The 21220-nt window shown below is 41.7% G+C and overlaps 1 protein-coding gene across 4 annotated transcripts in view; it reads left to right on the top strand.

The window, feature by feature from the left end:
- LOC139759800 (uncharacterized) overlaps positions 1 to 21220 on the top strand; it is a 57606-nt gene that overhangs the window by 9398 nt on the left and 26988 nt on the right. For all 4 annotated transcript variants that reach the window (XM_071682271.1, XM_071682270.1, XM_071682268.1 and 1 more), the window contains 3 exons: positions 8490 to 8597; positions 13527 to 13664; positions 14727 to 14787. In XM_071682271.1, coding sequence (XP_071538372.1) covers positions 8490 to 8597; positions 13527 to 13664; positions 14727 to 14787 — 307 coding nt within the window. The remainder of the gene's footprint in view (positions 1 to 8489; positions 8598 to 13526; positions 13665 to 14726; positions 14788 to 21220) is intronic.

Here is a 21220-nt window from a genome sequence, read left to right as displayed (position 1 = left end):
GCGAGCTAGCGCAAGGAAACAGATGAAAGAATGGCCCAACCCACCCACATACACATGTATATACATACACGTCCACACATGCAAATATACATACCTATACATCTCAACGTATACATATATACAGTGTCGGCGGAAAGAAATGACACCCGTAATGAAAACAAACACCAAATATGGGAAATAGGGGAACAAAATGATCAATCAGGGTATTTTTATTCATCCCAATTCTTCATGATGTCTCCTCTAAGCTTCTTAACTTCTTCAAGACTGCCTGGCATGCTCCTGGCCAAGGATCTGAAGTATTCTTTGTCAATATTTTTCCACACCTTGGTGATCGCCTCTTTAAGGCGTGGGACGGACGTCGTCTGGATAAGGGATAACTCATGCTTGATGTGTGCCCAGGCATTCTCAATTGGGTTAAGATCTGGGGAATTTCCCGACCACTCCAGCACTTCATTGTTCGTGTCCTCCAGCCACTTTTTGACTAGGTCTGAGCCATGACGGGGCCCTGTCATGCATAAACACGCCTTTGGGCCGATGAAGGTCATAGAAATGGTGCCTGTGATCCTTCAGCACATCCAAATCATTTGCAGCACGCATTGTCTCATTTTCAGGGAGAAAAAATAAGTCCTCAGCTCTGTTAGCGGCACTGGAAATTCCCCAAACCATCACTGAAGGAGGGTGTATGACGACTTTTGTGGTGTATCTAGGATGGTAGCGGTTGGAGTTTGGGCTTCGGCAGCAGCGCTTAACACAAATACCTACTGTCTTGAAGGTCGATTCATCGAAGAAACAGGTCTGCATCCATTTCTCTGGGGTCCAGTCTTGGTATCTTCGTGCAAATTGAAGTCTACGGTGCTTCATGCCGGCTGTTACAAGTGGCTTCACTGCTGCGTGTCGTGATGGGAGGTGGAGGTGATGCTGCAAGTGTTCGCGAATGTTGCAGGGTAGCAGTGTTTCCTAGCAGCTCAGGGTACATTTTCTTGAGTTCTGTGGACATAATGAATGGGTTTTTCAACACTTCACACCGTAGGATATTGTCTGTCTTCTGAGAGGTTTTTCTTGGCCTCCCTGAGCGTGGTTTAGGGGGCCAGAACCTGGTTGGGGGCAAGCGCCCTGCCGACAGTGAGAAGCCTCAAGACGGACCGAGAACGTCCAACTCGGGCACAAATATCTTTAATGGAGACGTTTTCCTCCCTCAAAGCGAGGATACAGGACCTCTCCTAATTCGATGTCATGGTTTGACCCATATTTACTGATGTGGGGCACTATAAGGACACGAAATGGCGTTGGGCGGTATCTGGGAGGTAGCACAGGCAGGAGTGCTAAAATGATATGTCTACACACCGCAGAGTTTTCGTGCAGCTGGGGCAGTCAGTCGCCCTGGGCTACACTCGAGGCGTGAAAACATTCCAGATGTCGCCAGAGAGAGCCACCGCTAACATAAGGTGGTTTGTGGTTGTCTTTTTGGAGATGTATTTTCCATTGCGTTTCAATGGGAGGAGTCATTTCTTTCCGCTGACACTGTATACACACACAGACATGTACTTATATACACATGTACATAATTCATACTGTCTGCCTTTATTCATTCCCATTGCCACCTCGCCACACATGAAATAACAACCCCCTCCCCCCTCATGTGTGCGAGTTAGCGATAGGAAAAGACAACAAAGGCTCCATTTGTTCACACTCAGTCTCTAGCTGTCATGTAATAATGCACCGAAACCACAGCTCCCTTTCCACATCCAGGCCCCACAGAGCTTTCCATGGTTTACCCCAGACGCTTCACATGCCCTGGTTCAATCCATTGACAGCACGTCGACCCTGGTATACCACATCGTTCCAATTCACTCTATTCCTTACACACCTTTCACCCTCCTGCATGTTCAGGCCCCGATCACTCAAATTCTTTTTCTCTCCATCTTTCCACCTCCAATTTGGTCTCCCAATTCTCCTCGTTCCCTCCACCTCTGACACATATATCCTCTTTGTCAATCTTTCCTCACTCATTCTCTCCATGTGACCAAACCAATTCAAAACACCCTCTTCTGCTCTCTCAACCACACTCTTTTTATTACCACACATCTCTCTTACCCTATTATTACTTACTCAATCAAACCACCTCACACCACATATTGTCCTCAAACATCTCATTTCCAGCACATCCACCCTCTTGAGCACAACTCTGTCCATAGTCCACGCCTTGCAACCATACAACATTGTTAGAACCAGTATTCCTTCAAACATACCCATTTTTGCTTTCCGAGATAATGTTCTTGACTTCCACACATTCTTCAAGGCTCCCAGAATTTTCGCCCCCTCCCCGACCTATGATTCACTTCCATGGTTCCATCCGCTGCCAGATCCACTCCCAGATATCTAAAACACTTCACTTCCTCCAGTTTTTCTCCATTCAAACTTACCTCCCAATTGACTTGACCCTCAACCCTACTGTACCTAATAACTTTGCTCTTATTCACATTTACTCTCAACATTCTTCTTTCACACACTTTACCAAACTCAGTCACCAGCTTCTGCAGTTTCTTACATGAATCAGCCACCAGCGCTGTATCATCAGCGAACAACAACTGACTCACTTCCCAAGGTCTCTCATCCACAACAGACTGCATACTTGCCCCTCTTTCCAAAACTCTTGCATTCACCTCCCTAACAACCCCATCCATAAACAAATTAAACAACCATGGAGACATCACACACCCCTGCCGCAAACCTACATTCACTGAGAACCAATCACTTTCCTCTGTTCCTACACGTACACATGCCTTACATCCTCGATACAAACTTTTCACTGCTTCTAACAACTTGCCTCCCACACCATATATTCTTAATACCTTCCACAGAGCATCTCTATCAACTCTATCATATGCTTTCTCTAGATCCATAAATGCTTCATACAAATCCATTTGCTTTTCTAAGTATTTCTCACATACATTCTTCAAAGCAAACACCTGATCCACACATCCTCTACCACTTCTGAAACCACACTGCTCTTCCCCAATCTGATGCTCTGTACATTCCTTCACCCTCTCAATCAGTACCCTCCTATATAATTTCCCAGGAATACTCAACAAACTTATACCTCTGTAATTTGAGCACTCACCTTTGTCCCCTTTGCTTTTGTACAATGGCACTATGCAAGCATTCCGCCAATCCTCAGGCACCTCACCATGAATCATACATACATTAAATAACCTTACCAACCATTCAACAATACAGTCACCCCCTTTTTTAATAAATTCCACTGCAGTACCATCCAAACCCGCTGCCTTGCCAGCTTTCATCGTCCGCAAAGCTTTTACTACCTCTTCTCAGTTTACCAAATCATTTTCCCTAACCCTCTCACTTTGCACACCACCTCGACCAAAACGCCCTATATCTGCCACTCTATCATCAAACACATTCAACAAACCTTCAAAATACTCACTCTATCTCCTCACATCACCACTACTTGTTATCACCTCCCCATTAGCCCCCTTCACTGAAGTTCCCATTTGTTCCCTTGTCTTGCACACTTTATTTACCTCCTTCCAAAACATCTTTTTATTCTCCCTAAAATTTAATGATACTCTCTCACCCCAACTCTCATTTGCCCTCTTTTTCACCTCTTGCACCTTTCTCATGACCTCCTGCCTCTTTCTTTTATACATCAGTCATTTGCATTATTTCCCTGCAAAAATCGTCCAAATGCCTCTCTCCTCTCTTTCACTAATAATCTTACTTCTTCATCCCACCATAATTGTTGTACCACACATTTTTCACTGCTACAATAATTCAAGTTTAGCAGATAGCTATCTTTGATACTTAGCTTGTTTACTATAGGGCAGGGTTAATTTTGATGTCAGAAAACCTGAGGTAAAGGTCACTGCCACACTTGCAAATTATTTTTTGATTCTGTTCAGTTTTACAGAATGGATATTTTTTAAAATTTAGCCATGGGAAAGGGAGATTCTGTTTGATATTGTGATCAAAGATCTTTTTACATGAGAACTTCAATTCTGCGGGATGGATTTTGTAAAGACGTGGCACATATTAGGGGCAAGGCTGATTCCCCTTAGTTTTACGGTCAAAAGGTCAAAGATTGAAGTCACTGACAGCCACGTAGTTCATTTTCTTCCTGTCCTTTTAGATTGATTTAAGTAACCCTTTTGCTGGGATAGACCAGATATTAAAGAAAAATTGTACACACAGGATGTTCTCACATATTCTGAGAAGATGTCATTAGTTTGTTGTTACATTTAACCAGAACATAGTTTTCAAAATAAAACAATATATGACTGAATGGGATGTATTTAGGGAATCAGTGATGGATTGCACAAAAGATGCTTGTGGCATGAGAAGAGTGGGAGGTGGGTTGAGTAGAAAGGGTAGTGAGTGGTGGGATGAAGAAGTAAGATTATTAGTGAAAGAGAAGAGAGAGGCATTTGGACAATTTTTGCAGGGAAAAAATGCAATTGAGTGGGAGATGTATAAAAGAAAGAGACAGGAGGTCAAGAGAAAGGTGCAAGAGGTGAAAGAGGGCAAATGAGAGTTGGGGTGAGAGAGTATCATTAAATTTTAGGGAGAATAAAAAGATGTTCTGGAAGGAGGTAAATAAAGTGCGTAAGACAAGGGAGCAAATGGGAACTTCAGTGAAGGGCGCAAATGGGGAGGTGATAACAAGTAGTGGTGATGTGAGAAGGAGATGGAGTCAATATTTTGAAGGTTTGTTGAATGTGTTTGATGATAGAGTGGCAGATATAGGGTAGGGTGTTTTGGTCGAGGTGTTGTGCAAAGTGAGAGGGTTAGGGAAAATGATTTGGTAAACTGAGAAGAGGTAGTAAAAGCTTTGCGGAAGATGAAAGCCGGCAAGGCAGCAGGTTTGGATGGTATTGCAGTGGAATTTATTAAAAAAGGGGGTGACTGTATTATTGACTGGTTGGTAAGGTTATTTAATGTATGTATGACTCATGGTGAGGTGCCTGAGGATTGGCGGAATGCGTGCATAGTGCCATTGTACAAAGGCAAAGGGGATAAGAGTGAGTGCTCAAATTACAGAGGTATAAGTTTGTTGAGTATTCCTGGTAAATTATATGGGAGGGTATTGATTGAGAGGGTGAAGGCATGTACAGAGCATCAGATTGGGGAAGAGCAGTGTGGTTTCAGAAGTGGTAGAGGATGTGTGGATCAGGTGTTTGCTTTGAAGAATGTATGGGAGAAATACTTAGAAAAGCAAATGGATTTGTATGAAGCATTTTGGATCTGGAGAAGGCATATGATAGAGTTGATAGAGATGCTCTGTGGAAGGTATTAAGAATATATGGTGTGGGAGGCAAGTTGTTAGAAGCAGTGAAAAGTTTTTATCAAGGATGTAAAGCATGTGTACGTGTAGGAAGAGAGGAAAGTGATTGGTTCTCAGTGAATGTAGGTTTGCGGCAGGGGTGTGTGATGTCTCCATGGTTGTTTAATTTGTTTATGGATGGGGTTGTTAGGGAGGTAAATGCAAGAGTTTTGGAAAGAGGGGCAAGTATGAAGTCTGTTGGGGATGAGAGAGCTTGGGAAGTGAGTCAGTTGTTGTTCGCTGATGATACAGCGCTGGTGGCTGATTCATGTGAGAAACTGCAGAAGCTAGTGACTGAGTTTGGTAAAGTGTGTGAAAGAAGAAAGTTAAGAGTAAATGTGAATAAGAGCAAGGTTATTAGGTACAGTAGGGTTGAGGGTCAAGTCAGTTGGGAGGTAAGTTTGAATGGAGAAAAACTGGAGGAAGTAAAGTGTTTTAGATATCTGGGAGTGGATCTGGCAGCGGATGGAACCATGGAAGCGGAAGTGGATCATAGGGTGGGGGAGGGGGCGAAAATCCTGGGTGCCTTGAAGAATGTGTGGAAGTCGAGAACATTATCTCGGAAAGCAAAAATGGGTATGTTTGAAGGAATAATGGTTCCAACAATGTTGTATGGTTGCGAGGCATGGGCTATGGATAGAGTTGTGCGCAGGAGGATGGATGTGCTGGAAATGAGATGTTTGAGGAGAATGTGTGGTGTGAGGTGGTTTGATCGAGTAAGTAACGTAAGGGTAAGAGAGATGTGTGGAAATAAAAAGAGAGTGGTTGAGAGAGCAGAAGAGGGTGTTTTGAAATGGTTTGGGCACATGGAGAGAATGAGTGAGGAAAGATTGACCAAGAGGATATATGTGTCAGAGGTGGAGGGAACGAGGAGAAGTGGGAGACCAAATTGGAGGTGGAAAGATGGAGTGAAAAAGATTTTGTGTGATCGGGGCCTGAACATGCAGGAGGGTGAAAGGAGGGCAAGGAATAGAGTGAATTGGATCGATGTGGTATACCGGGGTTGACGTGCTGTCAGTGGATTGAATGAGGGCATGTGAAGCGTCTGGGGTAAACCATGGAAAGCTGTGTAGGTATGTATATTTGCGTGTGTGGACGTATGTATATACATGTGTATGGGGGTGGGTTGGGCCATTTCTTTCGTCTGTATCCTTGCGCTACCTCGCAAATGCGGGAGACAGCAACAAAGCAAAAAAAAAAAAAAAATGACTCAACTGGATGAAACATGGACCGAATTATGTATGCTACTTGTCATTTGACTTATCCTTTGATGCCTTCAGACGTATGAGGACTTTTTATTTATGCTACATGCCCTTTGGCTAATGCATCTTGACTACCAATCATATGAGGTACTTGAGGAATATTCTCAGTCATATAAAGTGAGATAATTGGTATTTTTGGAAGTGTTTTTTCACAAACATATGTGATTACCAAGGGTTCATCATTAGTATCCCATTATTAATCAGCATGAGGGCACGGAATTCATACATACCTCTTGGAAATCTCTACACAAGTTAAATAGTGTTTAAATGCCACTACAGATTATTGATGGCTGTATGTCTCACCTCAAGGCTGAGGTAGCTGATTCTAAGATTTAACTGCATACGCACCAGAACAGAAGCAAACATAAAGCTGCAGTATGCAGACTTAGAATTAGCGCACACAGAACAATCATTTGCTGTCCAGCAAACCCAGATGCTTAGCATATACACAATGGAATAGAGGTCCTCCCAATATAATCTCACATCAGCACACAGTTCTCTGCAACAGCGATAGATTCCTCCCACCCAGACCACTCCATTAATAACCACCAGCCCCTAGTAGAAGTAAGCTTGCCCCTGCCTTACACTTCATTAGCCTCTTTTCACAAATTCCTCCCCCCCCCCTATGAATATAACACTGAAAAACACAAACTGAAATAATCCACCAAGCAAAAAACAACCACCCTCCCAACTCAGTTTTAAATCCCACCACACCGGACATACACCCATTAGAAGCCTTACTCCCCAGATAAACATGATGTACAATTTCTTGTGTATGCTTTGAGCATGATTCTTCCCTTTAACACTACAAACACTGTTTCACTATATCCCAAAACCCTTCATACCCATAATGCAGCTACTATGATAGAGATACTGAGCATTTACTTCGTAATTGCCCTGCACACTCTCCCACATAGAGACACACAAAATCATTATATTTCCTGACCTTTGGCCCTAACTGGTGGATGTGGTCAGATTCCTGAGCATTGCAGAAGCTTCATGAATATAGAAGGGACTCCAGGGGTATGAAGTAAGTAAGAGGATTATAGATGCTTGTGATAAACTGTGACTAAATGTCATGTATACACTTGACAAAATACCAAATATGCATGTAACAAATTGAGCAGAAGACCAATTGATAAGGTGCTGAAATGTTTTAAACTGCCAAGGGGATTAGCAACCCTGGAATTCATCATTCTGTTACATTTATAAAGAGATAAATGTTGATGCTATGTTGAGGATGTCTGTATTCTTTAGTATACGAGTTCCTGTATTATCCACAGAAAATTATTAACAGTGATACACTATGTGATATGCACAGAATTTGGAAATTTCCATATTGATCACTAAGTACATATTGTTCACCTTAATTTTAAGTTAATTCAGGTATGGGAATCCTGAATCATTCATTCTTTCATATACAGCCTTGGGTTAAGAAAAGGTAGTCAGGCAAGTGATGAAATTTCTTTTTATGCAAGTATATGATCCAGTATGAATAATCTTAAGTGACAGAATAATATTATAAAGTAAGTTAATTATTTAAACTGATTTAGAATTTGTGCAGGAAGAATCACCACCATAAACCATTTTTCTAACTTGTCTGAACCTTATAATGAAAATTAGCCATGTATCTCTGTCAGACTAGCTGCAATGCATGTAATTGTAATCTCTTGATTTTCAGTGCTAGTATAATTTGCTGCTTATCTTACTAGAATGACTTCCAGTCCAGCATGGGAATGAAATAGTGGATGCATATGTCTGGATTATGGAAGTTAGGCTATAAGTAAACTTTTCTCCTCTAGAAAACTATAAAATTAGATATTGGATGGAAGAAACCATTTCAGAACATGGACCAAATTTTGATGTATATATTCATGACTCCATTACAGATTGCATACTTACTTGTAGAACGGTCTAAGCTGAATGAAGAGCTTTCTTCTGCTCGAACCAAGCCAGCCTCTGATCGTGAGAAGGAACTGACGACACAATTGATCAAGGTACAGTGGAACTTGTCATTTCTTTCTTCCTGTCTAATAAAAATTAGTCTCAGAAAATTTCAAGGAAAATCAAAATGAGCATTCCAATACCTTTGGATTGAGAAGTTCTTTGACAAGACTGTACTCCCAGTGATACAGCCTCACCAAAGGTGACTTTTCACTTGTGGTGTAGCCTCAAGCAGTTAGAGTCGTAAAACCTTCACAGGACACTAAAACTTGAAAGTAGCATCATGCTCTCTCTCTCTCTCTCTCTCTCTCTCTCTCTCTCTCTCTCTCTCTCTCTCTCTCTCTCTCTCTCTCTCTCTCTCACCACTTCAAGGCTGGACCTTAATTGAAGTATAGAGAGTTGAATGAAAGGGAGAAAAAACAGACAAGGGAAAGTGTTTATGAATTTTGCTGAAATTGAAAAACCTATCTTGTAAAATGTGCTGAGGAAAGACATGAGATGTTAGAGAGTTCCAAAACTTCAAAGTGTAAGGAAAGAAAGAGTGATCAAAACAGCCTACCTTTGAGTTGCTGTTGGCCACACAGTAATCATGTGACACAGCGGCTTGCCAAACTTCAGCTAATGGTTGGGGTGCATAGGCAGCCACTTCTCAGAAGCGAAAACCAAAGTGATACCCATAAAAGAGGGAAAGTGAACCAACATTGTAGTATAGGGCAAGAGGGTCAAGTTTTGAAGTTTGCTGGGAGAGTTTATAAGTTGAACTACTTTTGCCTCTGTCAAGTAAGGATACAGAGATAGAACTACCGCAGATGTGAGAGAAGTACTCCATATGAGAATGGATCAGTCTTTGTGTAAACGGAGCAACTGTTGGGAAGAACAGACATTTTTTCATCTAAACGGGATTCCCAGCCTCTTAGGCATACTTAACTATTTCAATAATGGATGGTTTCCAAGATAGATTGGATGTTACAGTAATACCAAGTATTTTCATTGAGTTAAGAGGTGGGAATCACAGAACCACCAAACAAAAGGGGAAAGTTATGGGGATATTTGATAGAGAGATGGGCAGAAACTGGGTCATGGAGGCATTAATTTTAACCAGATTTTGTGTCCCTCTGAGATATCCTGTCCAAGTTGAGTTTATTGAGGAAGACGTTGAGACAAGATGCAGATCGATTGATAGAAGAAGCAGAATTGAAGGATGTAGAGGAATGCACTCTTGAATTGTCAGTGTATGAATGCATTTGGTTATTTGTAGAAGAAACGAAATCTTAGATAAAAAGGAGATAAGAAGGAGACTGGACAGAACCTTGAGGGACACCGCTGTTGATGGAGAAAGAAGGAAAGGCTGATCTGTCAACAACCATGGAGATAGATTGGCCAGAGAGAAAGGTAAACGAGGGAAGGAAGCCAAAAGAGGGGAGCTTACGGATGAGACCCCAGTGCCACACTCTTTTTAAATATTTGAATATTTGAAAGGTGCAAAAGGAGAAAAAAAGGGCAAATGAGAGTTGGGGTGAGAGAGTATCATTAGATTTTAGGGAAACAGAGAAGAGATAGTGAAAGCTTTGCGGAAGATGAAAGCTGGCAAGGCGGCGGGTTTGGATGGTATTGCAGTGGAATTTATTAAAAAAGGGGGTGACTGTTTTTGACTGGTTGGTGAGGATATTCAATGTATGTATGGTTAATGGTGAAGTGCCTGAGTGATTGGCAGAATGCATGTTTAGTGCCATTGTACGAAGGCAAAGGGGATAAAGGTGAGTGTTCAAATTACAGAGGTGCAAGTTTGTTGAGTATTCCTGGGAAATTATATGGGAGGGCATTGATCGAAAGTGTCAAGGCATGTATAGAGCACCAGATTGGGGAGGAGCAGTGTGGTTTCAGAAGTGGTTGAGGATGTGTGGATCAGGTGTTTGCTTTGAAGAATGCATGTGAGAAATACATAGAAGAGCAGGTGGATTTGTACGTAGCATTTATGGATCTGGAGAAGGCATATGATAAAGTTGATAGAGATACTCTGTGGAAGATATTAAGAGTATATGGTGTGGGAGGTAAGTTGTTAGAAGCAGTGAAAAGGTTTTATCAAGGATGTAAGGCATGTGCATGAGTAGGAACAGAAGAAAGTGAGTGGTTCCCAGTTAGTGTCAGTTTGCAGCAGGAGTGTGTGATGTCTCCATGGCTGTTTAATTTATTTATGGATGGAGTTGTTAGGGAGGTGAATGCAAGTGTTTGGAGAGAGGGGCAAGTATGCAGTCTGTTGTGGATGAGAGGGCTTGGGAAGTGAGTCAGTTGTTTTTCGCTGATGATACAGCGCTGGTGGCTGATTCGGGTGAGAAACTGCAGAAGTTGGCGACTAAGTTTGTTAGTGTGTGAAAGAAGAAAGCTGAGAGTAAATGTCAATAAGAGCAAGGTTATTAGGTTCATTAGGGTTGAGGGACAAGTCAATTGGGAGGTAAGTTTGAATGAAGAAAAACTGGAGGAAGTAAAGTGTTTTAGATATGTGGGAGTGGATTTGGCAGCGGATGGAACCTTGGAAGCAGAAGTGAGTCACAGGGTGGGGGATGGGCAGAGGTTCTAGGAGCGTTGAAGAATGTGTGGAAGGCGAGAACATTGTCTCAGAAAGCAAAAATGGTTATGTTTGAAGGAATAGTGGTTCCAGCAATGTTATATGGTTGTGAGGCATGGGTAATAGATAGGGTTGTGTGGAGGAGGGTGGATGTGTTGGAAATGAGATGCTTGAGGACAATATGTGGTGTGAAGTGGTTTGATCAAGTAAGTAATGAAAGGGTAAGAGAGGTGTGTGGTAATAATAAGAGTGTGGTTGAGAAAGCAGAAGAGGGTGTATTGAAATGGTTTGGTCACATGGAGAGAATGAGTGCAGAAAGATCGACAAAGAGGACATATGTGTCAGAGGTGGAGTAAACAAGAAGTGAGAGACCAAATAGGAGGTGGGAGGATGGAGTGAAAAAGATTTTGAGTGATTGGGGCTTGAATGTACAGGAGAGTGAAAGGCATGCAAGGATTAGAGTGAATTGGAGCTATGTGGTATACCGCGGTCGACATGCTGTCAGTGGATTGAACCAGGGCATGTAAAGTGTCTGGGGTAAACCATGGAAAGTTTTGTGGAAAGGGAGCTGTGGTTTTGGTGCAATACTCATGACAGCTAGACACTGAGTATGAACAAATGTGGCCTTTTTTGTCTTTTCCTAGCACTACCTCGTGCGCACGGGGGGGAAGGGGGTCATTTAATGTGTGGCGGGGTTGCGGCAGGAATGGATGAAGGCAGCATGTATGAATATGTACATGTGTATATATGTATATGTCTGTGTATGTATATGTATGTATACGTTGAAATGTATAGGTATGTATAGGTGTGTGTGTGTGGGCACTTATGTATATACATGTGTATGTTTGTGGGTTGGGCCATTCTTTCATGTGTTTCCTTGTGCTGCCTTGCTAACATGGGAGGCAGCATCAAAGTATAATAAAATGAATAAGTAAAAGGATAGTCACATAGAATTTCTAATAATCTCTCAGGTATGATCACCAGACATTAGTAAGGTAGGAAAGAATATCACCTATGGATCTCACCTTAGATAAGCCATACTGGTGATAAGAGAGAAAGCTGTGAGATTTAAGATGTCTGATGAGGAGTGATTCAAAGACTCTGGAAATGGTAAATGTCAGAGCAACAGGACAACAGTTGGAGGAGTAAGTATGGTTGGCCTACTTAGGGATGGGATGTACCAATGCCTGCTTCCAAGAGAAGGAAAAGTTCCGTTTTTTAAACAAATGGAACACACAAGCAAACATAGGTGCTAGTTCAGGGGCACACTCCTTCAGCCAATGGGAATGGATGCCCTCAGAACCATAAGCCTTACTTATGTCCAGAGAGAGAAATGCTTTTCAGACAGTTTGAAAAGATATTACAGGATGGTGCATAGGATTAGTGATAGGAGCATCAGGAGATGAAGGAATGTTATAGTCATCCAAGGTTGAGTTAGCGAGGGAACAGGAAATAAAGAGAGTTGCTTTGTTTACAGGAGAGAGCTATAGTAATATCAGAACAAAAAGTGAAAGATAGAGTGACAGAAGTTGTTAGCAATGCCCATAGCTAAAGACTAGAAAGACCTATCAGTGGATGACAAGGTGAGGTTATTGTACTTTCTTTAAATGAAAGAATGCTTTGCCTCACAGATAATGTACTTGCATTGATAAATGCTCAATGGGAGTTGGTGGAAGGAGAATTTTCCCAAACCCAATATGCCTGATCCCTTCCTAAATGGCATCAGAATAGGCCAGTCTGGAGAATGCCATCATCTATACATAGATACTTGCCCCAAGAGTCTCTTCTGTCATTATGAGGTTCTTGCATAACTCAGGAAGCTGGCCACATCAGTCAGTCGGGACCATAGGTCAAAGTGTTGTGATGTGTGTACATCTGTTTGCAGAGAGTAGTAAGTTGCATCGTTGGCATATAGGGCCTTGGGATGTGGTGAAACAGTGTTTGTGGTGTTGTGTTAATGGGTGATGTCTTGAGCATATATGGGAGATTGTGATGTATTTGTCTGGGGCACTAGTGTTGTGTCTGGTGAGTGTATGTCCAGTGGGTTGGAGTTTTAAGATGGAGTTGGAGATTGGTTATTTCATGCTTGTTGGGTTATTTCTGTATGTACTTGGTTTGTCAGTTTTATATTTGTTGGGGGTAGGGATACTGTGATTAGAGGGGGATTTCCCTGCTACTGGAAGTAGTACATCCTTGGGCTGCAGGAGCTTCTTGAAAGAAGGTCATGTAGAACCCTAGGACTCTTTCTAAGAAAGGGGTTCTGAGGAGATTGTAAATGAAATTTGATAGACAAAAGTCTCTGTTCACACTTTTAACAAACAGTTTGGTTTCACTCTATTTCTGATTTAGCCAATATATTACATCAGTTGTCATATGATTGTGATTGTTTCTAATAAAAAGTACCATCTTTTCACAGACAAGTACAGACTTGGAGTTGCTAAAGCGAACTCATCAAGAAACAGAATGTCAGCTGACAGAGATGACTGATCGAGTTGCATTACTAGAGAAGGCCTCACGTCAGTTGGAGCTGGACAATGAGACATTGGCTTATAAGGTATGTGATGCAAATTGCTGCTGCACTAAATATTAAGAGTACCCACAGTGTGGCATTTTTCAATTGTAAAAAAAGTTTGGACATATGGACGGATTAAGAGGATATACCTTAGAAGTAGAGGGAACAATGGGGAGAGGAAATTGAGAAGGCCATGGAAGGATGGAGTAAAGATGCTCTGAATTATTGGGGCATGAACATACAGGAGGATGAGAGGCATGCATGGGAGAGAGAGAAAATGTACTTGACAGATGGTTTTCATCAGAAGAGAGGTTACTAGAAAAACCATGATGAATGTTGTTATAGTGAATAGAAAAAGAGGTAGGTTTGTTAGAAAGGGAAAGGACATGGGAGGGATTGGTATTGCTACTGTTTGAGCCTTACCTCTTATTGGCAGTAGTCAGGGAGGCAGAAACCTGCCCATGATGCTGGAGACTAATTTCCCTCATAATGTCATGTCACAGAAGCCTTTATTAATTAAATGATGTGAATATATCATAAGATAGCAGGTACAAGGAAATTTTGGCGGCATATCATGGTGTTTGTTACATTATCATTGTCAAGCCTAATCATGTACATCAGATATGATACTGAATTTACTTGCTTAATTTGTTCATTTCATTTCCTGTCATGCATTATCTTTCTTCTTAGTAACTTGCAAGTTGATTTTAACTGCATGACCCTACTAACTTACTTAGATATGTATATTAGATTTAGAAAAAGTTATGACTGGACTCTGCTTGCATGAGTTTACACCATGAGCAAAAAATCACCTTTGATGAGGCTGTATCATCATCATTTGATAAAACAAAGTACTGTTTTGTTACAGAACTTCTTGCCTCAAAAGAGTCTTATCTGTCCCTGCTACTGCATGTAATACAGCCTTGGGCTGCAGGAGACCCTGGAAAAGAGATGCTAGTGTAACACCAGAATGGGAGCTGGGGTGATTATAAATAAGATCTATGAATAAAAAGGTATAGGAGGCAATGAATACAATCTGATTCACTTTTTAAGGACGTTTTAATTAGGATTCCAAAGTATTATCGTACTAACTTCCTGCCCTAGCTTTCTGAGGCCTTGGCTGAGATAGAAGATAATGAAGGGCAGCTCCGACGATATACCAAGAGTGAGTCTGTATCTATATGTATATATCACATGATTATTCTGCAATTTTTATTTATTTCTGCATGGTTTGATTGCAGCATTTTGACATGATCAGAGCATGAGAGGCATGTGCTTAGCAGTCCTGTTAGCTCAGGAGACTTAGATCTTTGTATACAAAGCTCAGCTACGTCCAAGTATTTGCTACTTCTTTTTTTAACTATATATCTATCCATCTATGTAGAATCATGAACTTGTATTTCCATTTACATGCAGTGGATCAGAAACATATAGCCTTTCAGCTCAATTTTTGATATCTTCCTTGTATGTCCAGTGAGGTAAAGTGAGCAAAGGCTGTCACATTGTTGTGGCATAACATGACTTTAATTTTTCTTACAAATGTGGTTCTTCATATTCCACTCACACCTCTACCCTTGCACACAGAATCCCTCCACTGCATGCTTTTAAAACAGTCATTCTCTTACTATCCTTTTTTTGAAATACATATACCCCTCCCAGTGATATTTTGCAACTGTCTGTGTTTTTCTCTGTATTCTTAGTTTACTTTGGACTTTCAGTAATAAAACCATGTTTTCCCTTTATATTGCCTTATCATCATTTGTTCCCCCATGTGGCTATAGCACCTTGACCCCTTTTAGTGCACAAACAAATTTTGTGGACAACCCGCCATTGCACAAAAAGTAACAAATATTTATTTATGAAAAGGTGCAAAAAAAATGTAACTTTTTTTTTTTTTAAGAAGTAAGACAACTGTAACCAATTCAGGACAGACATTATCTACCAGTTTGGCCTGTCCTGTTTGTGCAAGTTACATAATACCACATTCTCTTGCCACTCATGCTTGTGGCATGAGAAGCGCGGGAGGTGGGCAGATTAGAAAGGGTAGTGAGTGGTAGGATGAAGAAGCAAGATTATTAGTGAAAGAGAAAAGAGAGGCATTTGGACAATTTTTGCAGGGAAATAATGCAAATGACTGGGAGATGTATAAAAGAAAGAGGCAGGAGGTCAAGAGAAAGGTGCAAGAGGTGAAAAAGAGGGCAAATGAGAGTTGGGGTGAGAGAGTATCGTTAAATTTTAAGGAGAATAAAAGGGGAAACAGAAGAAGGAGTCACGCGGGGAGTGCTCATCCTCCTCAAAGGCTCAGAGTGGGGTGTCTAAATGTGTGTGGATGTAACCAAGATGAGAAAAAAGGAGAGATAGGTAGTATGTTTGAGGAAAGGAACCTGGATGTTTTGGCTCTGAGTGAAACGAAGCTCAAGGGTAAAGGGGAAGAGTGGTTTGGGAATGTCTTGGGAGTAAAGTCAGGGGTTAGTGAGAGGACAAGACCAAGGGAAAGAGTAGCACTACTCCTGAAACATGAGTGGTGTGAGTATGTAACAGAGTGTAAGAAAGTAACTCTACATTGATATGGGTAAAACTGAAAGTTGATGGAAAGAGATGTGTGATTATTGGTGCATATGCACCTGGGCATGAGAAGAAAGATCGTGAGAGGCAAGTGTTTTGGGAGCAGCTGAGTGAGTGTGTTAGTAGTTTTGATGCACAAGACCAGGTTATAGTGATGGGTGATTTGAATGCAGAAGTGATTAATGTGGCAGTTGAGGGAATGATTGGTGTACATGGGTTGTTCAGTGTTGTAAATGGAAATGGTGAAGAGCTTGTAGATTTATGTGCTAAAAAAGGACTGGTGATTGGGAATACCTGGTTTGGAAAGAGAGATATACACAAGCATACGTATGTAAGTAGGAGAGATGGCCATAGAGCGTTATTGGATTACGTGTTAATTGATAGGCACGCAAGAGAGACTTTTGGATGTTAATGTGCTGAGAGGTGCATCTGGAGGGATGTCTGATCATTATCTTGTGGAGGCGAAGGTGAAGATTTGTAGAGGTTTTCAGAAAAGAAGAGAGAATGTTGGTGTGAAGAGATTGGTAAGAGTAAATGAGCTTGGGAAGGAGACTTGTGTGAGGAAGTACCATGAGGGACTGAGTACAGAATGAAAAAAAAGGACGTAAGGGGAGTGGGGGAGGAATGGGATGTATTTAGGGAAGCAGTGATGCCTTGCACTAAAGATGCTTGTGGTATGAGAAGCGTGGGAGGTGGGCAGATTAGCAAGGGTAGTGAGTGGTGGGATGAAGAAGTAAGATTATTATTGAAAGAGAAGAGAGAGGCATTTGGACGATTTTTGCAGGGAAATAATGCAAATGAGTGGGAGATGTATAAAAGAAAGAGGCAGGAGGTCAAGAGAAAGATGCAAGAGGTGAAAAAGAGGGCAAATGAGAGTTGGGGTGAAAGAGTATCATTAAATTTTAGGGAGAATAAAAAGATGTTTTGGAAGGAGGTAAATAAAGTGCATAAGACAAGGGAACAAATGGGAACTTCGGTGAAGGAGGCTAATGGGGAGGTGATAATAAATAGTGGTGATGTGAGGAGATGGAGTGAGTATTTTGAAGGTTTGTTGAATGTGTTTGATGATAGAGTGGCAGATATAGGGTGTCTTGGTCGAGGTGGTGTGCAAAGAGAAAGGGTTTGGGAGAATGATTTGGTAAAGAGAGAAGAGGTAGTAAAAGCTTTGCGGAAGATGAAAGCCGGCAAGGCAGCGGGTTTGGATGGTATTGCAGTGGAATTTATTAAAAAAAGAGGGTGACTGTATTGTTGACTGGTTGGTAAGGTTATTTAATGTTTGTATGACTCATGGTGAGATGCCTGAGGATTGGAGGAATGCTTGCATAGTGCCATTGTACAAAGACAAAGGGGATAAAAGTGAGTGCTCAAATTACAGAGGTTTAAGTTTGTTAAGTATTCCTGGTAAATTATATGGGAGGGTATTGATTGAGAGGGTGAAGGCATGTACAGAGCATTAGATTGGGGAAGAGCAGTGTGGTTTCAGAAGTGGTTGAGGATGTGTGGATCAGGTGTTTGCTTTGAAGAATGTATGTGAGAAATACTTAGAAAAGCAAATGGATTTGTATGTAGCATTTATGGATCTGGAGAAGGCATATGATAGAGTTGATAGAGGTGTTCTGTGGAAGGTATTAAGAATATATGGTGTGGGAGGCAAGTTGTTAGAAGCAGTGAAAAGTTTTTATCAAGGATGTAAGGCATGTGTACATGTAGGAAGAGAGGAAAGTGATTGGTTCTCAGTGAATATAGGTTTGCGGTAGGGGTGTGTGATGTCTGCATGGTTGTTTAATTTGTTTAGGGATGGGGTTGTTAGGGAGGTGAATGCAAGAGTTTTGGAAAGAGGAGCAAGTATCGAGTCTGTTGTGGATGAGAGAGCTTGGGAAGTGAGTCAGTTGTTGTTCGTTGATGATACAGCGCTGGTGGCTGATTCATGTGAGAAACTGCAGAAGCTAGTGACTGAGTTTGGTAAAGTGTGTGAAAGAAGAAAGTTGAGAGTAAATGTGAATAAGAGCAAGGTTATCAGGTACAGTAGGGTTGAGGGTCAAGTCAATTGGGAGGTAAGTTTGAATGGAGAAAAACTGGAGGAAGTAAAGTGTTTTAGATATCTGGGAGTGGATCTGGCAGCGGATGGAACCATAGAAGCGGAAGTGAAGCATAGGGTGGGGAAGGGGGTGAAAATTCTGGGAGCCTTGAAGAATGTTTGGAAGTCAAGAACATTATCTCGGAAAGCAAAAATAGGTATGTTTGAAGGAATAGTGGTTCCAACAATGTTGTATGGCTGCGAGGCGTGGGCTATGGATAGAGTTGTGCGCAGGAGGGTGGATGTGCTGGAAATGAGATGTTTGAGGACAATGTGTGGTGTGAGGTGGTTTGATCGAGTAAGTAATGTAAGGGTAAGAGAGATGTTTCAGGAGTAGTGCTACTCCTTCCCTTGCTCTTGTCCTCTCACTAACCCCTGACTCTACTCCCAAGACATTCCCAAACCACTCTTCCCCTTTACCCTTGAGCTTCGTTTCACTTAGAGCCAAAACATCCAGGTTCCTTTCCTCAAACATACTACCTATCTCTCCCTTTTTCTCATCTTGGTTACATCCACACACATTTAGACACCCCAATCTGAGCCTTCCAGGAGGATGAGCACTCCCCGCGTGACTCCTTCTGTTTCCTGTTTTAGAAAGTTAAAATACAAGGAGGGGAGGGTTTCTGGCCCCCCACTCCCGTCCCCTTTAGTCGCCTTCTGTGACACGTGAGGAATGCGTGGGAAGTATTTTTTCTCCCCATCCCCAGGGATTTGAAGAATGTATGTGAGAAATACTTAGAAAAGCAAATGGATTTGTATTTAGCATTTATTGATCTGGAGAATGCTTATGATAGAGTTGATAGAGATGCTCTGTGGAAGGTATTAAGAATATATGGTGTGGGGGGCAAGTTGTTAGAAGTAGTGAAAAGTTTGTATTGAGGATGTAAGGCTTGTGTTTGTGTAGGAAGAGGTGAAAGTGATTGGTTCTCAGTGAATGTTGGATTGCGGCTGGGATGTGTGATGTCTCCATGATTGTTTAATTTGTTAATGGATGGGGTTGTTAAGGAGGTGAATGCTGGAGTTTTGGAAAGAGGGGCAAGTATGCAGTCTGTTGTGGATGAGAGAACTTGGGAAGTGAGTCAGTTGTCGTTCGCTGATGATACAGCGCTGGTGGCTGATTCGTGTGAGAAACTGCAGGAAGTGGTGACTGATTTTGGTAAAGTGTGTGAAAGAGGAAAGTTGAGAGTAAATGTGAATAAGAGCAAGGTTATTAGGTACAGTAGGGTTGAGGGATAAGTCAATTTTGAGGTAAGTTTGAATGGAGAAAAACTGGAGGAAGTGAAGTGCTTTAGATATCTGGGAGTAGATTTGTAAGCGGATGGAACCATGGAAGCAGAAGTGAATCATAGGGTGGGGGAGGGGGCGAAAGTTCTGGGAGCATTGAAGAATGTGTTGAAGTTGAGTACATTATCTCGGAAAGCAAAAATGGGTATGTTTGAAGGAATAGTGGTTCCAACAATATTATATGGTTGCGAGGCATGGGCTATAGATAGAGTTGTGCAGAGGAGGGTGGATGTGCTGGAAATGAGATGTTTGAGGACAATATGTCGTGTGAGGTGGCTTGATCGAGTAAGTAGTAATAGGGTAAGCAAGATGTGTGGTAATAAAAAGAGTGTGGTTGAGAGAGCAGAAGAGGGTGTTTTGAAATGGTTTGGTCATATGGAGAGAATGAATAAGGAAAGATTGACCAAGAGGATATATGTGTCAGAGGTGGAGGGAACGAGGAGAAGTTGGAGACCAAATTGGAGGTAGAAAGATGGAGTGAAAAAGATTATGAGTGATCAGGGCCTGAACATGCAGGAGGGTGAAAGGCGTGCAAGGAATAGAGCGAATTGGAACGATGTGGTTTACCGGGGTCGACGTGCTGTCAATGGATTGAACCAGGGCGTGTGAAGCATCTGGGTTAAACCATGGAAAGTTCTGTGGGGTCTGGATGTGGAAAGGGAGCTTTGGTTTCGGTGCATTATACATGATAGCTAGAGACTGAGTGTGAACGAATGTGGCCTATATTGTCTTTTCCTAGCGCTTCCTCGCTCACATGTGGAGGAGGGGGTTGTTATTTCATGTGTGGTGGGGTGGCGATGGGAATGAATAAAGGCAGACTATGAATTATGTACATGTGTATATATGTATATGTCTGTGTGTGTATATATATAAGTATTCCTATGAGTCCACGGGGAAAATGAAACACGAAAATATCCCAAGTGCACTTTCGTGTAATAATCACATCATCAGGGGAGACACAAGAGAGAAATATAAGTCAATTGATATACATTGAAGAGACGCCAAATGGCGTCCTAGCTTCTTCTCTTCGATGTATATCAACTGACTGTTATATTTCTCTCTTATGTCTCCCCTGATGATGTGATTATTACATGAAATTGCACTTGGGAACTTTTCGTGTTTCATTTTCCCCGTGGACTCATAGGAATATCTTGATCACACGCAAAATTGTGATCCTTTCCAATATATAAGTATATGTTGAGATGTATAGGTATGTATATTTGCGTGTGTGAATGTATATGTATATACATGTGTATGTGGGTGGGTTGGGCCATTCTTTCGTTGTTTCCTTGCGCTACCTCGATAATGCAGGAGACAGCGACAAAGCAAGATAAAAAAAATAAAGATGTTTTGGAAGGATGTAAATAAAGGGAAAAAATGGGAACATCAGTGGAGGGGGCTGATGGGGAGGTGATAACAAGAATTGGTGATGTGAGAAGGAGATGGAGTGAGTATTTTGAAGGTTTGTTGAATGTGTTTGATGATAGAGTGGCAGATATAGGGTGTCTTGGTCGAGGTGGTGTGCAAAGTGAGAGGGTTAGGGAGAAGGATTTGGTACACAGAGAAGAGGTAGTAAAAGCTTTGCGGAAGATGAAAGCCGGCAAGAGAGCGGGTTTGGATGGTATTGCAGTGGAATTTATTAAAAAAGGGGGTAACTTAATTGTTGACTGGT

Source organism: Panulirus ornatus, chromosome 34 (genome assembly GCF_036320965.1).
Source record: "Panulirus ornatus isolate Po-2019 chromosome 34, ASM3632096v1, whole genome shotgun sequence".
NCBI lineage: Eukaryota > Metazoa > Arthropoda > Malacostraca > Decapoda > Palinuridae > Panulirus > Panulirus ornatus.
The sequence above is the reverse complement of the archived record's forward strand: the minus strand, read 5'-3'. Positions and strand labels throughout refer to the sequence as shown.